This window comes from Brassica rapa, chromosome A06, assembly GCF_000309985.2.
Source record: "Brassica rapa cultivar Chiifu-401-42 chromosome A06, CAAS_Brap_v3.01, whole genome shotgun sequence".
NCBI classification, from domain to species: Eukaryota; Viridiplantae; Streptophyta; class Magnoliopsida; order Brassicales; family Brassicaceae; genus Brassica; species Brassica rapa.
In genome coordinates, this window is record NC_024800.2 from 23,708,916 (window position 1) to 23,728,588 (window position 19,673).

Consider the following 19,673-nt stretch of genomic DNA (forward strand, 5'->3'; position numbering starts at 1 on the left):
ATTGGAGCGTGACTTTCACGTGCCGGAGGCCCACCACCACAGCGGGCGTTACGCTCTAAGAATCTCGCCCACGGTTTTCTTCATCTGCCCCCCGCCAAGTGTCTTCCTCGTTCGCCACTTCTCACCAAGTTACAGGAACCCTAAAAATGGCCTTTCTTCAGCCCCGGCTATAATACACACATGATCCTATAGTGGGTTCTTCCACAAGTTACATCTCCTTCTGGATTGTACATTTCAAGTGTTTGTGTTTTTTCTGCCTCTGAGAGAAAATCATGCCGACGGGTAGGTTCGAGACGATGCGTGAATGGGTTCACGACGCCATCTCTGCTCAACGCAATGAGCTCCTCTCTCTCTTTTCCAGGTATCTCTCTCTCTCTTACTGAATATGCGTTACATATATAAGTTCAGTACATGCATTGTCACTTTGTCAACTTTCAACAGTTGAGAGTAGAGCATGTTAAAAAAAAAAGTTAGTTCGTTTTACTTGCATGTGTGTTGTGGTTAGTCTCAGGAGGAGTAATGCTTTGGTTTGCTATGTTTAGATACGTAGCTCAGGGGAAAGGGATACTGCAGTCCCACCAGCTGATTGACGAGTTCCTCAAGACTGTCAAAGTGGATGGAACTACAGAAGATCTTAAGAATCGTCCATTCATGAAAGTTCTGCAGTCTGCAGAGGTGAAAACTATAGCATAACTATATCATATGTCTCGGTCTATATATCTAAATGTTTAATACACTTTTCAGGAAGCTATTGTTTTGCCTCCCTTTGTTGCGCTGGCGATTCGTCCCCGACCTGGTGTTAGAGAATATGTCCGTGTGAATGTCTACGAGCTGAGCGTAGACCATTTAACTGTTTCTGAGTATCTTCGGTTCAAGGAAGAGCTCGTTAACGGCCAGTAAGTAAAATCTTGTGTGTATATGTATATTACTTCTCTGCTTATAGATGCTTAAAAGTCTAAACCTTTTTTCTTTATAAGTGCCAATGGGAATTATCTTCTTGAGCTTGATTTCGAACCATTCAATGCAACGTTTCCTCGTCCAACTCGGTCATCATCCATTGGGAATGGGGTTCAGTTCCTCAACCGTCACCTCTCTTCAATCATGTTCCGTAACAAAGATAGCTTGGAGCCTTTGCTTGAGTTTCTCCGCACTCACAAACATGACGGCCGTGTTAGTTTTTTTTTCTACACTTTTAACTTAGTTTATGTTATATTTAGTATAGAACAGTGACTATGTACTCTCTATGTAAAATGCAGGCCATGATGCTGAATGATCGAATACTGAATATCCGCACACTTCAGGAAGCTTTGGCGAGGGCAGAGGAGTTCCTCTCTAAACTTCCTCTGGCTACACCATACTCTGAATTCGAATTTGAGTATGATCTTTCGCCATTCTCTGCATGTCCATTTTTTTTTTAATCATTTTCCTTATTTGGACGTTGTACTTTGGTGAAGACTACAAGGGATGGGATTTGAGAGGGGATGGGGTGACACGTCACAGAAGGTTTCAGAAATGGTGCATCTCCTTCTGGACATACTCCAGGCACCTGATCCTTCTGTCTTAGAGACGTTTCTTGGAAGGATCCCTATGGTGTTCAATGTCGTGATTTTGTCTCCGCATGGCTACTTTGGCCAAGCCAATGTCTTGGGTCTTCCTGATACTGGTGGACAGGTAGACTTGATCAAAATCTTCCATATATGCAGTAATAGGGCCGGTCTTGGGTATAGCCAAATGAAACATTAGCCTATGACATTTGAAGAAAATTACATAGACATCTAAATTTGTAAAAAATATATATTTATTAAACCTTTACTAATTTAGCCTCTAACCTCCCAAAGTTTCAGGGGCTATGTGTGGTAACTTGCTGGTTATCTGTTGATTAAACTTATATACTACTGTTGAGCTTTACAGGTTGTCTACATTCTTGATCAAGTACGTGCTTTGGAAAGCGAGATGCTCCTCAGGATACAGAAGCAAGGACTGGATGTTACTCCAAAGATTCTCATTGTATATTTGCTTCCTTACTATTTACTTAGTTGAACAAAAATTTAGCATTCAAGTTTCAGTTTACGTTTATGTTTCCATGCTGGGCTTCTATAGGTAACAAGGTTGATACCAGAAGCAGAAGGAACAACATGCAACCAGAGGTTAGAAAAAGTAAGCGGTACAGAACACGCACATATTCTCCGAATACCGTTTCGGACTGAAAAGGGCATTCTTCGTAAGTGGATCTCGAGGTTTGATGTCTGGCCATACCTGGAGACTTTCGCTGAGGTTAGCACTTGTATAATGTAGTCTATGCATGCACCTTTTCTTTTACGTTATGGGCTTTACACTTTGCTTCTATGTGTGATTAGGATGCATCAAATGAAATTGCTGCGGAGTTGCAAGGTGTGCCAAATCTCATCATTGGCAACTACAGTGATGGGAATCTCGTGGCTTCTTTGTTAGCTTGTAAGCTAGGTGTCATACAGTGCAATATTGCTCATGCTTTGGAGAAAACCAAGTATCCAGAGTCTGACATTTACTGGAGAAACCATGAAGATAAGTATCACTTCGCAAGTCAGTTCACTGCGGATCTAATTGCCATGAATAATGCTGATTTCATCATCACCAGCACATACCAAGAGATCGCTGGAAGGTAATATGTCATCCAAATATTCAAATGCATGCATTGTCTCCCGGAGTTGTGGTTTGATGTCTGTTTTGCTTTTTTGTGCAGCAAAAACAAAGTTGGGCAATATGAAAGCCACACAGCTTTCACTCTTCCTGGTCTTTACAGAGTTGTTCACGGAATCAATGTCTTTGATCCCAAGTTTAATATAGTCTCACCAGGAGCTGATATGACCATATACTTTCCTTATTCTGACAACGAAAGAAGACTCACTGCCCTTCATGAGTCTATTGAAGAGCTTCTGTTTAGCAGTGAACAGAATGTTGAGCATGTGTAAGTCCTTTTACAATGATTCTGATTTTTACCAATATATAACAAAGAAACTAAGACCAGAGCCGGTTCTGAAATTTTGAGAGTCTTAGACGATTTAGTAAATATTTTAATAAAAAAAAATTATTACAAATTTGGTGGTCTACGTCTATTTAACTTTTTCAAAAATTTTGGAGGCTATAGGCCAATATTTCAGTACCGGCCCTGACTAAGACAACCAGGTATTAACTGGATCTGCTTGCATGTCTAACACAGTGGTTTTCTGAGCGACCAGACGAAGCCAATCATTTTCTCCATGGCCAGACTTGACAGAGTGAAAAACTTGACTGGGCTAGTTGAATGCTATGCCAAGAACGGTAAGCTGAGAGAGGTTGCGAATCTTGTTGTAGTAGGTGGCTACGTGGACGTGAATCAGTCAAGGGACAGAGAGGAAATGGCTGAGATACAAAAGATGCACAGCCTGATCAAGCAGTATGGTTTACACGGTGAGTTCAGGTGGATAGCTGCTCAAATGAACCGTGCTCGGAACGGTGAGCTTTACCGTTATATCGCAGACACTAAAGGTGTTTTTGTTCAGGTAACATGAAAGATAAACATTTAGAATCTTTGTAAGGTTTACAGACTCATTTTTTCTCTCTTTTCGCACCACAGCCTGCTTTCTATGAAGCTTTTGGGCTCACAGTTGTGGAATCAATGACTTGTGGGCTCCCAACGTTTGCTACCTGTCATGGTGGACCTGCGGAGATCATCGAGAATGGAGTTTCTGGCTTCCACATCGACCCATATCATCCAGAACAGGTTGCAACTACTTTGGTCAGCTTCTTCGAGACCTGCAACGCTGATCCAAGTCACTGGGAGAAGATCTCTGATGGAGGGCTTAAGCGAATCTATGAAAGGTTCACCCCTTTTTTTCTTGACAGGCTCAACAAAAGAATCTTAATGGCTTCACCAATATGATTGCTTCATTAAGGGGTTTGTGCATGTATAGGTACACATGGAAGAAGTACTCAGAGAGGCTGCTTACGCTGGCTGGTGTCTATTCATTCTGGAAACATGTGTCTAAGCTTGAAAGGAGAGAAACAAGGCGTTACCTAGAGATGTTTTACTCTCTCAAGTTCCGTGATCTGGTCAGTGTAATTCACTCTTCTTCTTTAAAGTTCTTCGCCTAGTTCACATGATCATTTTTTTTTCTGGTTTTGCAGGCCAATTCAATCCCACTGGCAACTGATGAGCATTGAGCAAGCTATGGTTGGATTCTAATACTTGCTGCACTCCCTGTTGTGTGTTTCTGTTATCTTTGAATAAAGAAGCTACTGTCGGCTTTTGTTTCCATGACTAGTTTGGTTTTCAGACTTTTCCGGTTGTTTTCTTGATATGAATAACAAGTATCGTTGAGTTCTAAGCTCGGCATTAAATAACTTGTCGTGTAGTAAAAGTTTGATAGAAAAAGATCACATGCTGTTTGTGACCAGTAAATGAAGGAGAACAATGAATGTTAGGAAGGGCCCATGAGATTTCCTTGCTACTAATAAATGTTCAATGCATCTTGAGATACTCAAAAGTCAAAACCAACAACAACAAAATGTACTGTTGTATATTGTATAATAACAAAAAATCATTTGTGTAACTTTAGAAAGATTCAGATGATCATGACCCTATTATTAGAAATCATTCACAGCGTGATCACTACAGAATACAAGTTTTTTATAACAAAAAAAGAAACAATAAGAGTTTGAATCTTCCTTATCTCTATCTAGGCCTTAAACTGACCTTTGATAATTTACAAACATGGCATATAAAGCATTTTTCAACCAAAACTCAGAACTAGTAGTACAAAAAAACTAAACATTCCACTCCACTTAGTCCATCCGCATTAGTGAATCTTTCGCCATAGTTTCTCACTAGTTAATATTTAGTTGATGAGTTTTTAAAAAATTTAAGAAACTCATGTGAAATTTCCAATTTCTTAAGAATTTTAGTTAAATATTAAATATAATTTAGTGATAGATTTTGGTGAGAGACTCATCAATGATGTCTTTAACTACTAGCTACATCATCTGGTGGTAGAGACTACAAGTTACCAGTTTAGTTTATGTAACGAAGGTCCCTTTCTAAAAACATATAGTTGGAAATTATTTGTGGGATGTAGAAACCGAAAAAGAAGGTGGAAAGGGACAAGATAGTTGCAAGAGCATTGAACCAAAGCAAACAGCTCTTTCTCCACCTTTTGTCTATCCAGCCTCTTTAAAGTAAACCCATTAAAACCCACTCACGCTCCTCTCCAAGTAGTAGTAGTAAGTAAGAACAGATGTCAAACAACACTTCCCATGTTCCTCCCATGCCCCTCTCTCATCACTTCAGCGACTATGGCTTCGATCCCCAGATCGACTACTTTCAGGTTCTTCTTCTCTTCTTCCTTCTCCTCCTCCTCCATGTTTCTCTAGTTTCAAGTTTTCTTTGTTATAAGGTTTTGGAAGAAGCGAGGAAGCACAAGAAAGAAACTCCCTCCATTGACAGTATACATCAGTTCAAGCTCCAGAAACCTATATCTAAGGATGATCTGATCCGAACCGCTCTCCACAAGAAGAAGAAGCGCTGGTTCTTGAAAAACGCTTTGCTCTTCTTCAGCTGGCGGAAATGGCGAAGGCGAGACGGTCATTACGCCGGAGAAGGAGACGTGGAGATGGAACTCGACGTTCACATGGCGAGGGCTAGGAACTTTCGCGCCTCATCAGTCGGACCCGGTTCGATATCTGGTCCGGTTTACGTGACGGAGAGCTGGAGCGGTTCGAGCACACCGTACCGAACGATAAGACCTTCTTCGCTGACGTCGACGCCAGCTGCTGTTCCGTATATGAGTCTACGGGAGCTTAACATGGAGCGGCAACAGAGGAGCAATGCATCTTCTTCTAGGTCGGGTCCTCTTTACTTGGTCACGTGATTTAAACATTATCGGGATGGACGAAAATGAAATAAAGTTTTAAGTTACATATTTGGGTGGGATGTGTGGGTTATTTAATTTATAAGAAAAAATGCAAGGTTTTATTTTTTGTTTGGGGTCCTTCTGGCCCTATTGATTGATAAATTATAAATCCATTACATAAATTAAGGATGTGTGCCTTGGCCGTGGGGGCAGCTAAACAAGAACGTCGTAATTTATAGTTTGATATTTAATATGATGCTGTCAAATTTGTACTCATCATTTGTAGTTGCATCCAATTTTTGTGTCGAAATTCAGTTTGATAGGAAACAAGCTAATAACATCTGGTAAGTAAGTTATAATTCAATGTTAATAACATCTGGTAAGTAAGTAATTCTCAAAAATAAAAATAAAAACATTTGGTGAGTAGCTTCATTTCATTTATCATGGAAAGTGCTATGTTTAGTTGAATATTCATATTGACAAGAAAAAAAGTTGGTTTGTCTAGGTGTGTGATTATTTGGGATTCAACTCCTATCAGTTTATCGACCGGAGTTTTGGCGCCAATTAAATTTCCGTTTAATCGGTTTAGTAATAATGTAAACCGAAGAACCTGAAATTCAATTTATTTGGTTTAGACTGTCGATGAGTAAAGTAATTCGGCTTCATAATGTTGAATAAACTCTGAACAACCAAGTCGTGTTCTAGTTATATATTTTGGTTAAGTTAAACCGAAACCGGTTTGACTAGGGCTACAACCAAAATTGGGTTTCGAGTATTTCCTTTTCTTGTGAAGCACTACTCCATATAATCCTACTATATAAAAGGGACTAAATTCAAGGCTTTTGAGACTATCCACTTCAACCAAAATATTCTCATCCAAAAAGAATTAAAAATAAATATCATTTAGAAGATAATTAACTAATATAAAACTTTTGATATTTCTAAAAATTTCAAATTTGTAACTGCTAATTTATTAATAGAATCATATATCTATATTGAATTATGTTCTATTTTTAATCGTTACTTTAAGAGTAAATAAATTATTAATTTATAATATATATATAGTTTATAACTTTATATTGTAGTTATAAATAAAGAAAAAATAACCGGGAAAGGTAAAGAAGCTCATATAAAATTATGTAATTAAAATGGTAAAATGGTGAATATGATGAATTGAATCTAAGAAAATTTGTTGTACAAATTATGGTGCTTTCTTCGTCCACTATAATGATTTAAAATAATATATATTCATATAAATAAGTCAATATTTGTTGTTTTTTTTGTAAGATGTTAAGATTATCATTTTCTGAAAGGTTACACTGATCCAAAGAGATTAGTTTGTGGAGCTAACCAAACGAGGATTATAGTATTTACTTTGGAAAAAGTAATAGGTTGAACGATAGATGGCGTGCGTGTTTTTTCACATGGAAATCTGCACATATATTAAAATTGTAAAATTTGAATCATAGAGAAAATATAGTGTATATGACTGAAGTTGATTCATTCTGAAACTAAAGATGGCTAAAATTCTTCTTTGTCAAAATGCATAGATGTGAATCTTATATGAATAGAGTTCTCAATTGCTTATAGCAGTGTAATAAATTCCGTGTGTAAAGGAAAAAAAAATGTTATATAAGTGAAAACAAAAATTATGATTTTTTTCTTGTACCTATAGGCTCTTCGCAATTTGAAGAAGAAAGAACATATTGTGTGAAAATCTTTGGCTCGGTCAAATTTTATCGAGTTGTTTATAAAACTGTTGTTATATGATTCATGTAAATTTTCAGTGTTGATTTAAAAGCCCAAGAAAACCCATCTATACTGACTTTTTGATTTTTTTCTGTGATTTAAATTTAAAAAAGATAAAACTTTCGATAAGTTATGTAAATTCAGAACAAGTATTTAACTTTAGAAAGCATTTACATGTTTCAAACTTATAATATATACATATATAATGTTTAAAATTATGTATATAAAACCTGTATAAAATGTGCTTAAATATGTTTCTCTTCTTTAATGTGTTAATTGTACTATATATAACATTATTTTAAAATTTCAAAAAGTTTATGTCACATACAAAAACCATCAATAAAAAATATAATTCTCCATCTACAACCAGAAAAAAGAAAAACTATAAACATATAAATTTAAATTAAGAAAAATTAACATTGGAAAAACAAAAAAATTAATGTAAAAGAAACAAACCGACAAATAATATTATAAATAAAATAAATTTATAAGACACAATCCGCGCGAAGCGCGGAAAAAATCTCTAGTCTATATAATACAGAGGGGGAGAGGCCATCGAGATCACTTCAGACGCAAAAGAAACTACTCTCACAAAAAAAAAAAAAAAAAAAAAAAAAGGAAAAAGCTCTCCTATTATTATTACTTGCTCTCTCTCTATCTCTCTCACTGTACGTGAACGAAAACAAGAATGGTGAAAAGAGTAGGAGGAGGAGGCACTAAGAGAAAGATCGATAAGATGGAAAAGATCTCGAAGAGAGAGTATCGCGCGACTACTTTCTCCAAACGCTGTTCCGGACTTCACAGCAAAGCCGCGCAGCTCTGTCTACTCGCCGACGCACAGATAGCAATCTTGGCGACTCCTCCTTCTTCGCAGTCCAACGTCTCTTTCTTCTCCTTCGGTCACTCTTCCGTGGATGCCGTCGTGAATGCTTATCTCATGGGACAGCGTCTTGCTCCTGTTCGGGAAGAGCCGATGGAAGAGGACATTGGTGTATTGATGGCTCGCAAGGAACTCGGGTTAGAGTTGTGGTGGGAGAAGGAGAGTCTTTGTGAATCAAAGGATCCTCGAGAGTTGATGGACGCTGTCAAGGCCATGGAGAGGATGTTGAGTAAACTGCGTTCTGGAGACTTTGTCAGTAATTATAAGCAAAGAGAGGAAGACCTAAAGAACAACGAGATGACGAAGAGGGATGTCGTGTTACACAAGGAAACTCAAGAACCGGATGGAACCCTAAATCTCCAAGCAGTTTGTTGCATCCCTGATGACGATTCACCTGCGGGTTGTAACAAGATTACTGAAGAGCAAAAGCAGATCCTGGCCATTTGTGATAGTTTTTGTGCTAAGGAGGACAACAACATAAACGGATTAAGTGGAAGTTTGGATAGGTCTGATCAAGCGATGGATCATCTCATGAATATTGATGGACTGATAGATTTGGAGACGTCTTATGAAAGCTCAGCATTCGATTATTAGTACTCAAGAGATTCATGAGACTGCGGGAAGTCTTTTCATCAACTTTGAAGCTGCTCGCGATCTCTAACTCTGAAGGTGTTGAAGACAAAGCTTAGGTGTTTCATAGCAAACCATTGCTACCGTTTAAAGTTAATAGCATTTCTTATTTATGTATAACACGCGATCATTATGAGTAGGGCTTAGTTTGATTAATTATTACTAGAGATATATGTCTTATCTATATGTAACGTTTGGGTCTAGTTTGACCTCAATCAATTTTCGTAGTATGGGACTCAAACGGGTTCAGCTTTCCTTTGATTAATAGTAAAGTAGTCCTTATCAAGTGAGTACAAAGAGATTGACTCATCTTCGCACACGTTAACTGCATCATCATAGTCTCTTGAAAGCATTCACCTAAGTTATGGGAGAATCAGAAGCTAAAGATAATGGTGGAAGAAAAGAAGTAATGGACTTACTGCAATACATATTTACATCAAAGGGGCAAGGTTGAATATGTTTACTGTCAAAGGATACACACATTCAGTAAGGGCATGCGCAGCGGGGGTTCACAGGGGTAGCACATTTTACGAAAAAAAATATATTAAAATAAGCATAACCGATGACTTTGGCTCGTCCCGCCTCTCCCGCGTGAACCCCTCTTTCCTAAAGTTCATCACTGTAGCGCGGGCTTCACGTGTCGTGGCGGCCCGCGATTGGTCTAGTTTTTTTTTTTTTTAAATCAAAAAAAAAAGAAAAAAATTTAATAATAAAAAATTGAAAAGATGAACCCCAAGGGGGGTTAACTGATGCTCTTGCTCTAAGTGCCAACGTCCATGGCAAGATAGCTACCTGTATATGTCCCCCATCATTGTTATCGACAAAGTTCCATGTGGTGAAACTTGATGTGTTAGCTGAGTTGCATAGAACACTCACCAAAGAAGCAAAAAGTAGCATCATGCCACGGAAATACTGGCTTATATACACTGAATACTCATATGGCATACCATACATGCTCTTATTATGCTCCATTAAAACTGTATCCCTGGCTCTATGTACTTAAACTGGAAATTTGCTACCGGTATGGACAAACCGGTCTCTTTCCCCACCACATCAGCATCAAAGTCATAAAATCCAGAGACAAGTGAAGAAATTAACCCCTGAAGCTCCATCTTCTTCCCGGAAAACGAACTGTTGTTTCCAAATGCATCCATGGGAAGAACCACGATGCATTCATCACAGCTTCAACCACGATGCATTCAACACAGACAGATGGGTACATTAACCCTTCATAAATGAGAAACAAAGATGGAAGACGAACCTGTGGAATGGGAGATTGAGGCTGCGTTGAGTAAGAAGAGAGTCAACAGTGAAGCGATTTTGATCGCCATGGTAGAGAGAAATTGTGTCGTTGCAAGTTATGGGGAAGCAAAGCGCCAACTTCTACTGTGGTTTTTTTGGAAGTTTGAAATACGTTTCAACTATTCGATATAATTACTCCGGTTTAAGGCGGGTCGTGGAGGATTTTTTGTTGTTTCCCGGTTTCGGAAACCGATTTTTTTTATTTCTAGCGCTTTTTAATCAAACCGACATGCAGTGCACACTCGCGTCCATACAACATCAAGGCTTTGCGAATGCGCACTTGGAAGCCAAAAGTGTAAAGTGATTTTGTTAACAACAAAGGAAACAAACACATGATGTGTCTCACTCTTTATTCCCTCCCTACACCCACATAGATTAAGACATGCGATTATTGCATCCTCATCAATTAATCTTCTCTAATCTTAACTAAAAGATTATTGTTTTCTATAAAAATCTATATATTCTGGATTATTCATGAATTGTTTCTCAGTGACTTATTCGATCACTTAAAATTATTTATATCTCAGTGATAATACTCAAAGTTTAGAATACTTTTGTAACTCAAAATTGTGAGTGTGACATACTGACATGAATGCTTTTTTTTTCAGAAGCGCACTAAACGTACGTACTAACTAGTTTATTTCGCTCCGGCTATTCCACTACCAACTTTAGAACATTGGTTTGGATTAAAATGAATGAAAATGAGAATAGTATATCTCAGTTTAAAGATTCTATAATTCTAAAGAATGAGCTTAAAAGCTTTAGTTGTTGTGAAAGATAATTAAGGCGAAGAAAAGAAGCGAGAAGCCACAAGGACACTATATGATGCCTATTTTGGTATGGGTACACATCCACATGCTTGCACATGTGTTCCGGCCAATTAGTTCTTGTTTTTCCATGTGGTTCGGTAGCTCTATATACACTCACGCACCCCTTATATACTCACGTCATGGTCATTGCCAATCGAATCCATCGAAATCGTCATCACGCAATCCATGATCCACTCGCTTCAATAATGCAATATCTTCAGAATTTTTTTTTCTTGCCATATACAGTTTTACATTCTCTCCTTGTCCAACGAAGACATTTATATCAATGTATCTAGAATGATTATGTGGGATCAATTAAATTGAGACAAGTCAAGTATATAGCAATGAACGAGTGTTAAGAAAAAAAATTTGGCCGCTTTTACTATTCATTGAACTGTTACAAGAAGCAGTGTTTATATGTGTAACATGTATGTGTTTTTAATATATGGAAAATTTTAGAAACAGAAAGAAATCAATGAAACAGAAATAGAGATGGTATGAACAACAAACAACACTCTGTTAGTGTATGCCTTCTTCACATTTGACAATAATTTGATCAATATCAGGTAAAATGACGTTTTTGCCTACCAAGTCATGAGCCTTCAAGGACTCTTTGTTCCAATCTGTCTTATAGACAACGGTCAAAATAGAGATTGCACAAACGATCTGGGCCCCGAGTAGGCCATAGCATAGGCCCATGAAGTTTAAGCCCCACACAAACGCTAAAATAACAGCCACTGGTGCTCCAACTACATAAAAGGCGTAGAAATTAATCTTAGCTCCTACACGTGGCCTCGCACTGCCACGTAGGATCCCGCAGCTTGTAGTTTGAGGACAGTTGGCAAGCTCACAAGCTCCGATCACTGGAAGAACCGCCGCGGTCAGCTCCAGGACAAATCCATCCGCCGTGAAAACTCTCCCCCAAGCCTTTCTCCCAACGGTGGTCCCCACAAGTCCGAACACAGATACGGCCACGGCGGCTACGACCGCTACTGCCGCCGCCGTCCTTGCCTTCTCCGGCCGTCCTGCTCCCAACTCGTTGCTCACCCTCGTGGAAACCGCGGCGGAGAGCGCCGTGGGGATTGTATACATCAACGACGTCGTCTGGATCACGATGGCGGCCGCCGCTAGCGCCACCCTTGGCTCCGGGAGATAGCCGGCGAGGACCGTCATGAACTCGTACCACCACCACTCCAAACAAACCGCTATACAGCTTGGGACCGCGAACTTGATCAGCGTTGACCACACTTCATCATTGCAAGAGTTTCTCGAACTAGACTGTAGCAACGGCATTTTAAGACAAAGTGAGGAACTGGTTTTGTCGCTTTTATGTTCTTCCAAGTAGATGTAGCAAAGAAGAAGCAACAAGGAGATGAAGTTGGTGAGAAAAGACGAGACCGCGACTCCAGCGACGCCGAGTGAGATGTAAAACGTGAAGAAAGCAGTAATGGGGAGATGAAGAAGGACGGAGATTAACGTGCACCACATCAAAGGCCACGTGGTGCCTTTACAACGCAAGTAAATACGTAAAGGATGAAGGAAGCTATTAGCTAGGAGATCAGGCAGAGAGAAGGAGCAATAGAGAGATGCGACACGTGTGATGTCTTCTTGTTGGCGGAGGATTAGCATTAGAGGTTGGAGGCTCAGCCAGAGGAGAGAGATGGGAAGAGAAGCTAAGAGGAGGAGAAAGATGGTTCGCTTGAGGGTCAAGGAAGCGAGTGAAGGGTTTTTAGAGCCTATGGCTTGGCCACAAAGTGGTTCCATACCGGTGGCTAAACCGGAGAGAACGGAGTACCCGGTTATGTTTGTGAATCCGACGGCTAATGCTCCTCCGGCCAGCTCGAGGCTACCTAGTCGGCCCATACACGCGACGGAGGTCATGTTCTTTAGGTAGTTTAATAGGCTCATGGCGGCCACCGGGAAACTTATGTCCCAAATTTTCTTCATCTCCTCCACCACCTTTTTAAATATAAATTGGAATAATAAAATTAAATTATATAAGTGGATATATTTAAACATTGATGGAGGCTGTACTGAGAATAGATATTTTAGATATAATAAGATACCTCTGGCATTGTCGGGCTATACTTGTGTTGGAGATTTGTGAGACTTGAGTCTTCTTCTGCCACCATTGTTAGAGTTTGTTTTGATTGAGATGAGGGATTTCAAAATATGAAGAGAAGATGCCCTTTTATATAGATTTTTTGTGTGTTTAGTAGCATGGTAGTTTCGCATGGTGGGGATTTCAAAAAAAAAAATCATTATTTTGTTATTCTTTTCTTAGAGGGGAAACATGCAGACGGAATTAATTAGAAACAATCCATATTTTTTAGTTAGTAAAGATGACTCTCTGTCCATATTTGTGATTAAATTAGAGATTTTCTTGACCACAAAAGTACGAAATCTGAATCAGATTTTTTCGTACATAAAGCGTCACATAAACAAACGAAAGTATAGGTATGTGGCAATTTAATACAACAAAACAATGAAGAACTTGTTCAAAAAAAACAATAAATAACAAAAACTCAAATCAAATTTGTTCACAACATGCGCTGATCAACTTAGTACAAAGTTCCATTATATGATTATCTTTTTGTAAAATTTTCAAATCATCTAAAATAAATTGTTGCTAAGGAGTGGAGTTTTATTATAACCAAATTTCATATTGATGCCTATACTAATCTTCAGAAGCTGCAGCAACAACTATTATGCAGTATTCAATAAAATGAGGTGCCAAATAACGTAAACTTTTCTTTGGTTTAAAATCTTACAGGAGAAAGTAAACTATCATCATCAGATTTTGTTAACCGAATCTGCATTTTTACAAAAAAATCACTATAAGAAGTTAAGATTGATTGACCTAAAATTTAATCTTTATGCTCAAAAAGATTATGCATAGAACTTCCTTTGATTTCCCTTTTTTTCTAAAATAATGTTGATAAAGATATTTATGGAGCCAAACTAAAGATATTCGTAGAAAGTGATATGATTGGTCCATCAGGCTAGAAATGAAACTAGTTAAAATTAGGTATAGCTCAATGTCTTGTCTCCCTCTCACTGTTATTATCAACATAGAATCGAATTGTAAATTATGTATACCTTTTTCTCTCCTTTTATTTCTTACTCCCACTCCACTCCTTGTATACAAATGACATTTTACATCATGCCTTTGCTTACATAGAAAAATAACCAATAATCATCACAATTGATATATTTATACAGTTTGTTTGAAAAGATTTTAAAGACATAATTTTAAAAACATATACTGATATTCATAATTACATATAGTTCCTTAGAATTATCTTTTAGGTTGGGAGAAAACCAAGTGAAAATTAACAGAAACACAAGTAGTGAAGGAGAAGTACAAATAGAGACAGAGTCGTGATGTTCCCCTTATACAAAGGAAACATATCATCTATCCTTTCCTCACTAATATACACTTCTTCTATTCTTTCGCTTCTCCCGCACGTGGCCTATTGCTCCTACTTACATCTCCATCGTTGATCTCGATATCTCTCAATTTACACGTAACTCACGCATAGACATATGCCTAACCTTGTGTGACATTGTTTGTGTGATATAAGGCTTGGTCTACTTCCTAAACTCATATAGTAAAATCCTATAGTAAACATAATGTTAGTTTAAAACCAAAATGTTTTAGAATTGGTGAACTGTGATGGATAGTAATATCCTTTAATGGAACCGTGCATGGTTAGACATTTCTCACTAGATATAGCACTTAAGTCTTCTCCTTTGTTATTCACATATCCGACATTTCTAATGTGCTTTTAGACTCTTAACATAATGCTATAATGATTACACATTGAACAAATTTCTATAATGGAAACATTAATAAATTATTCTATATGTTGTCCACATTGTGGCTTACTAGTTCATATAATTTGACTAGATTTTGGGGTGAACCCATTCACCATAACTAATCAAGCAGTAATTAATGGAATATCTTGAAAAGCAAAGAAAAAGTCAAATGTTAAGATCCGGTTTGAGACATTTGTCATAATCAAATTATTCGCTGTTGTTTAATTATTGACCAATTGACTTTATAACGGCAGATGAATAGACTAGATGGAGGAGGAAATTCAATACAACTTGCGTAAATTAATAGTATCAGATGAGCTGATAAATATATTAAAATAATAATCTATACTGGTTTTGAGTTTGTTAAGTGTAAAAATTAACATAATCTGATTTGAAACCATGTTCGAGTTGACGCTTTACCCTTCCCCATAGAAGCATATACTAGCAACATTAATAATACCGGCTTTGACGAGATGAATTGACCAAAAGAACAAAAACTCCATTCAGTTATCTTTTGGATTTGTGTATCACTTGGCCTCATCAGTCCCCATTAATGTTCATAGATCACCCCTTCAGACGAGAAAACACAATATTGTACAGAACTATATAAGGAAGAAACTGGGGGGGGGGGGGGGGGGGGTGGTGAATGGGATAAACGAATGAATTAGAAAAGCAAAGGCATTTGTGTAAAGTAAACGACAGCAACTGGGTCATAATTGGCAACCATGCATGTCTCTTAGTTACTATGTCTTGTCTACGATGTAATCTTTGAAGATTAATCACATGTTCAATCATAAGTAAACTTGAAGTTACTCTGCAGATTTTGAGAAACAGAATAAATCATAATCGACGACCATGCAATACAATGTCGACTTTTTCTCTATTTAAGTCCAGTTTGGTTATGATGTGTGGTTGGTAATCCACTAATATAAACGGATTAAGAGACTGAAAGTTCACACTGATATTCATATTCCAAGTAAAAATATTAGATTCACTAGCATCATGTTTGCAATAATATCAACGTGAAAACTTAATTATGTTGATGTGTGTTTGTTTAGAGTCATGATGTTTAGTAGTCTAATCATCAACAATAAGAGTGGTGCTTTTCACAATTAACCTTTGCTTGTATCTAAACCAACAACCCCACATCTCCCTACACATTATATAACATAAGAAGAGGCCATTATTTGAAACAGAAAATAATGTTAAGTTGTTAACGTACATAAAGAAATTTGAAAATTAAAAGTTTTAAAAGTGGTTCAGGAAATAAAAGGAACCAACATAACATTTGAACCAACATAAGCTACAACGGAACTATAAATTTGTGGAATGAAAAGCATTTAGAATGGTTAATTCCAGTAATTTCACACAAAAACTTATCATTCCATAGGTTTCACATCAATTCCTTAAAAATAAAATAAAAACCTTCCTATACTTTCATTTACAATTATGATAATTAGTGAACGAAATGAATCTATTTCGTTCATTTCTTATCATATTTATAGAAAGATTTTTATTGAATGGAAAACGGTAAGATGAAGGGTAAGATGAAAAGGTAAAAGAGGTCGTCGGGGCCGTAGAAATTACCTTCCATCCTCCCTAGTAGTTTCATCTCTCTCTTGTTTCATCAAGCTTATAAATCATAAGTATTCTCCCATGTAAGCTAATGTTTGGTTGAATATGAGGCATGTTTCATCATATTTTTTAAAATTTTATGGTTGTTTCAAATACACATTGTATGTTTTTAGTATTTTAATTTGAAAGCTCTTTACAAAAAAAAAAAGATGAATTTGTTTCATGTTTTTACTTATTTCATATCGTTCTATTATTATTTCCCCACTAATTCCCTTTTATGGCTACTATTTACGCTAACCTTTGAATTAAACAGTAACGTTTGTTGATATCAACAAAAACAGCAAAGAATTTAATTTTTTTTGCAAAGAAAAATGCTCTTTTACTTGCGGCTATAGTTTACATTTCCGTTGCATTGATCAATGGCTTCGTACAAACATAAGTTATCCCATATGTAGGAAAAGTCACTATGATTTAGCGTTATTATAATTTATAAGGGAGTTTCTTATGTTCCAATTTTCAGTTTCATTTGCATACTGTTTTTTTATTTTTCGTTTTAATTTTCAAACAAAAAAATATAAATGTTTTACCACATTTCCTAATATATATGTTCCATTACCAAAATTAGTTTCTTACCAAAAATCAAATAAGACGTTACACACGTTTAAATTCAGATTACTCTCTAAAATAAAATTTTAAATGTCGTTCCTTCTATATATTGTCCACATGGTACTTAACAGTATAAATATGTTTTTTTAAATAAAACATCAACCTTACTTTATGTTTGAATTCCAACTATAATAACTTTGTTATCTTTTTTTTATTATACTTTTATTGAATCGATTAGTCATAACCACTTATGCTATTCTACTGTGCACTAAGCAATTTCGAAACAAAGCAATACATTACAGTCGCTAATCACTATCAAATGAATCGGAAAAATCTCATTTTCTTTCAAACATATTTTTTATTTTCATATTTTTAAACATATTTTCTTCACTGAAACCATAAATGAATTGTAAAATTATTTCATAATAAAACATACGAACTTACGCGCCGGAATACCACTAGTCCTGAATAAGATTGACCATACTTAGCTGGTTTTGTGCATTATAATCAATGAAAAAAAGTGAAAATATTGAAGCTATTCAGATTTCAGAGCACGAGATTGACTGTGATTAGTGTTCAGCCGATACCAAAATATTCAAAAGAAAATGAACAAAAAGAAAAGAAAATCGAGTGATGGAAGTATATCAAGGTTTGGGCCTTTATCGAAATAGCGTGTTTGTAGCCTTTAACTATATGGGCCATATAAGAACTCTGACCCACGTGTTTGTTGCCAAGCCTTTTGTCTCTTTATTTTGATGTCTTCTTATCTTCTAAAATCATCAGCAAAAGTGAAGATCCTTTGAAACGTAACACGAATAAATAAACTCTCTCATAGTAGACTTATGAAACACACACAAAACGACAAAATCAAACTAGATAACTTTTGAGAAATTATCAAAAGCAAAAAACTTGAGGTAAAAAAAGAAGAAGAAAAGTTACACAAGTCATGAAGAGGACTGGAGGAGGATAAACACGTGGCGAGTATCAAGCAAAAGAAATCAAATCAATCGTCCTCACGTAGTACACTTGTAGGTCCCACCTATCCTCTATACATCTTTATAACCATTTTATTAAAACATTTTCATTACCAAAACTTCTTCTTCTTCTTCCTCTCGCCATTATAACACCTGAAAAATCTCGAAACCATAAAGGAAGAAGAATAGATAATGAGATAAAAGAGATGAAAATGGTGGGACTAAGTATTGTTTTGGAGTCTTCTAACAACAACACTCTCAGCAACGGCTTTGTTAGTCCCAAACCGCATCAGGTTGTCAACAAATCCACCGTCGTGGTCACCGCCATCGCCTCTGATCTCCGCCGTGGTAGTTCTTATCCGGATTCTGGGTTTCTCAAACATTGTTTTCTCTGTAAAAGGAAACTTCTTCCAGCGAAAGATATCTACATGTACAAGTAAGTCATCGACGAACGTAAATAAATCATTTTTTTTTATTACACGACTTTTGTTAATGTTTCTCTGATGTGTTTTTGTTTTGGCATGAATCCGTCAGAGGTGATAGAGGTTTCTGTAGCGTGGAGTGTAGATCGAAGCAGATGGTCATGGACGAAGAAGAAAGCTTTAGAAGAGAGAACTGTTCCTTCATGGCTGTCAATAAGACGAAGTCTGACTCTCCGGCGCCGGCGTCTTCAGGCGGTGGTCTTCACCGTCACCGTCACCGTCGTGATACGAGAAACTGAGCAGGCGGTTTTGGAGAGAGCATTGCAAACTGAAAAGTGTTATTTGACTTTTCCACCCTTTGGACTTATTTTTGTCGTTTTGTTTTATGAGATGTAAAACCTGAAGGGTGTTTTCGGTATTTCTTGTTTACATATCTATGGGAGTGGGAGCACCTAGTTTCTATTTATTTGGTTCTTTACTTCTTTCTCATGAAGCTTACCTTTTTTTGCCTACATTATCAACGTATTGTCACCAACTCTGTAGTTAATGTTTGATGGAACTAAGTTAAAGACTTAAAGTAGAGAGTTTATTTGTTTTGTTTCCACCATGCAACTTTATCTTTATTAGGTTAACGTATAGCTTCAAAGAAGATGACCTCCTCATGAATTTTAGGATAAAAGGGATTTTGTAGTATAGTAGTGGTTAGTGATAGACTTTGTTGATCTAATCCACAAAGCGACAACCCAAATAACACGTAGTGAAAAAAATACTACTAAATAAATGCTCTTTATATTATAATACAAATAGAGATATTCTCTTTGGTTTCATGCGAATTTGCTGGGAGAATCTTAAAGCTTTTGACCGACATATGTTTCAATATATTTGTGTGTGTCGCAGTTAAACGTATATTTGAATTTATTTATATGATTTTTTTTTTGTAAAAGGGCATTTTATTTATATATATGATTTCAACGAAACTATAGTGTAATATTCGTTATTTACATATAAAAAACATTTATTAACTTCTTTGCTTTTTCATT

At 36.8% G+C, this 19,673-nt stretch overlaps 5 protein-coding genes across 5 annotated transcripts; 4 read left to right on the forward strand and 1 right to left on the reverse strand.

Moving 5' to 3' along the window:
• Nucleotides 1–183: 183 nt before the first annotated feature.
• LOC103875021 (sucrose synthase 2) lies at nucleotides 184–4,362 on the forward strand. Its single transcript, XM_009153467.2, has 14 exons — nucleotides 184–361; nucleotides 543–675; nucleotides 745–896; nucleotides 978–1,170; nucleotides 1,257–1,375; nucleotides 1,455–1,671; nucleotides 1,912–2,007; nucleotides 2,101–2,274; nucleotides 2,358–2,641; nucleotides 2,723–2,947; nucleotides 3,200–3,521; nucleotides 3,596–3,840; nucleotides 3,933–4,071; nucleotides 4,147–4,362. The coding sequence occupies exons 1-14, from the start codon at nucleotides 273–275 to the stop codon at nucleotides 4,180–4,182; spliced, it is 2,424 nt and encodes an 807-aa protein (XP_009151715.1). The 5' UTR covers nucleotides 184–272; the 3' UTR covers nucleotides 4,183–4,362.
• Nucleotides 4,363–4,681: 319 nt separating this feature from the next.
• Nucleotides 4,682–6,120, forward strand: LOC103875020. The gene is made up of 2 exons (XM_009153466.3): nucleotides 4,682–5,342; nucleotides 5,412–6,120. The coding sequence occupies exons 1-2, from the start codon at nucleotides 5,253–5,255 to the stop codon at nucleotides 5,883–5,885; spliced, it is 564 nt and encodes a 187-aa protein (XP_009151714.2). The 5' UTR covers nucleotides 4,682–5,252; the 3' UTR covers nucleotides 5,886–6,120.
• A 257-nt stretch (nucleotides 6,121–6,377) lies between these two features.
• LOC103875041 (agamous-like MADS-box protein AGL97) lies at nucleotides 6,378–10,681 on the forward strand. The gene is made up of 2 exons (XM_033273821.1): nucleotides 6,378–6,677; nucleotides 8,146–10,681. The coding sequence occupies exon 2, from the start codon at nucleotides 8,305–8,307 to the stop codon at nucleotides 9,088–9,090; it is 786 nt and encodes a 261-aa protein (XP_033129712.1). The 5' UTR covers nucleotides 6,378–6,677; nucleotides 8,146–8,304; the 3' UTR covers nucleotides 9,091–10,681.
• A 909-nt stretch (nucleotides 10,682–11,590) lies between these two features.
• On the reverse strand, nucleotides 11,591–18,070 carry LOC103875019 (protein DETOXIFICATION 55). The gene is made up of 2 exons (XM_009153464.3): nucleotides 13,304–18,070; nucleotides 11,591–13,196 (listed from the first exon to the last, which is right to left on the reverse strand). The coding sequence occupies exons 1-2, from the start codon at nucleotides 13,367–13,369 to the stop codon at nucleotides 11,757–11,759; spliced, it is 1,506 nt and encodes a 501-aa protein (XP_009151712.1). The 5' UTR covers nucleotides 13,370–18,070; the 3' UTR covers nucleotides 11,591–11,756.
• Nucleotides 18,071–18,314: 244 nt separating this feature from the next.
• Nucleotides 18,315–19,229, forward strand: LOC103875018 (FCS-Like Zinc finger 15). The gene is made up of 2 exons (XM_009153463.3): nucleotides 18,315–18,647; nucleotides 18,746–19,229. The coding sequence occupies exons 1-2, from the start codon at nucleotides 18,418–18,420 to the stop codon at nucleotides 18,930–18,932; spliced, it is 417 nt and encodes a 138-aa protein (XP_009151711.1). The 5' UTR covers nucleotides 18,315–18,417; the 3' UTR covers nucleotides 18,933–19,229.
• The last annotated feature ends 444 nt before the right edge of the window (nucleotides 19,230–19,673 follow it).

Coding starts and splice junctions, on each gene's coding strand:
- LOC103875021 (XM_009153467.2), top strand. CDS start 273: ATGCCGACGGGTAGGTTCGAGACGATGCGTGAATGGGTTCACGACGCC. Junction 1,376..1,454: donor TACTCTGAATTCGAATTTGA/GTATGATCTTTC, acceptor ACTTTGGTGAAG/ACTACAAGGGATGGGATTTG. Junction 4,072..4,146: donor CTCTCAAGTTCCGTGATCTG/GTCAGTGTAATT, acceptor CTGGTTTTGCAG/GCCAATTCAATCCCACTGGC.
- LOC103875020 (XM_009153466.3), top strand. CDS start 5,253: ATGTCAAACAACACTTCCCATGTTCCTCCCATGCCCCTCTCTCATCAC. Junction 5,343..5,411: donor CCCAGATCGACTACTTTCAG/GTTCTTCTTCTC, acceptor CTTTGTTATAAG/GTTTTGGAAGAAGCGAGGAA.
- LOC103875041 (XM_033273821.1), top strand. CDS start 8,305: ATGGTGAAAAGAGTAGGAGGAGGAGGCACTAAGAGAAAGATCGATAAG.
- LOC103875019 (XM_009153464.3), bottom strand. CDS start 13,369: ATGGTGGCAGAAGAAGACTCAAGTCTCACAAATCTCCAACACAAGTAT. Junction 13,197..13,303: donor ATAGCCCGACAATGCCAGAG/GTATCTTATTAT, acceptor ATATTTAAAAAG/GTGGTGGAGGAGATGAAGAA.
- LOC103875018 (XM_009153463.3), top strand. CDS start 18,418: ATGAAAATGGTGGGACTAAGTATTGTTTTGGAGTCTTCTAACAACAAC. Junction 18,648..18,745: donor AAAGATATCTACATGTACAA/GTAAGTCATCGA, acceptor TGAATCCGTCAG/AGGTGATAGAGGTTTCTGTA.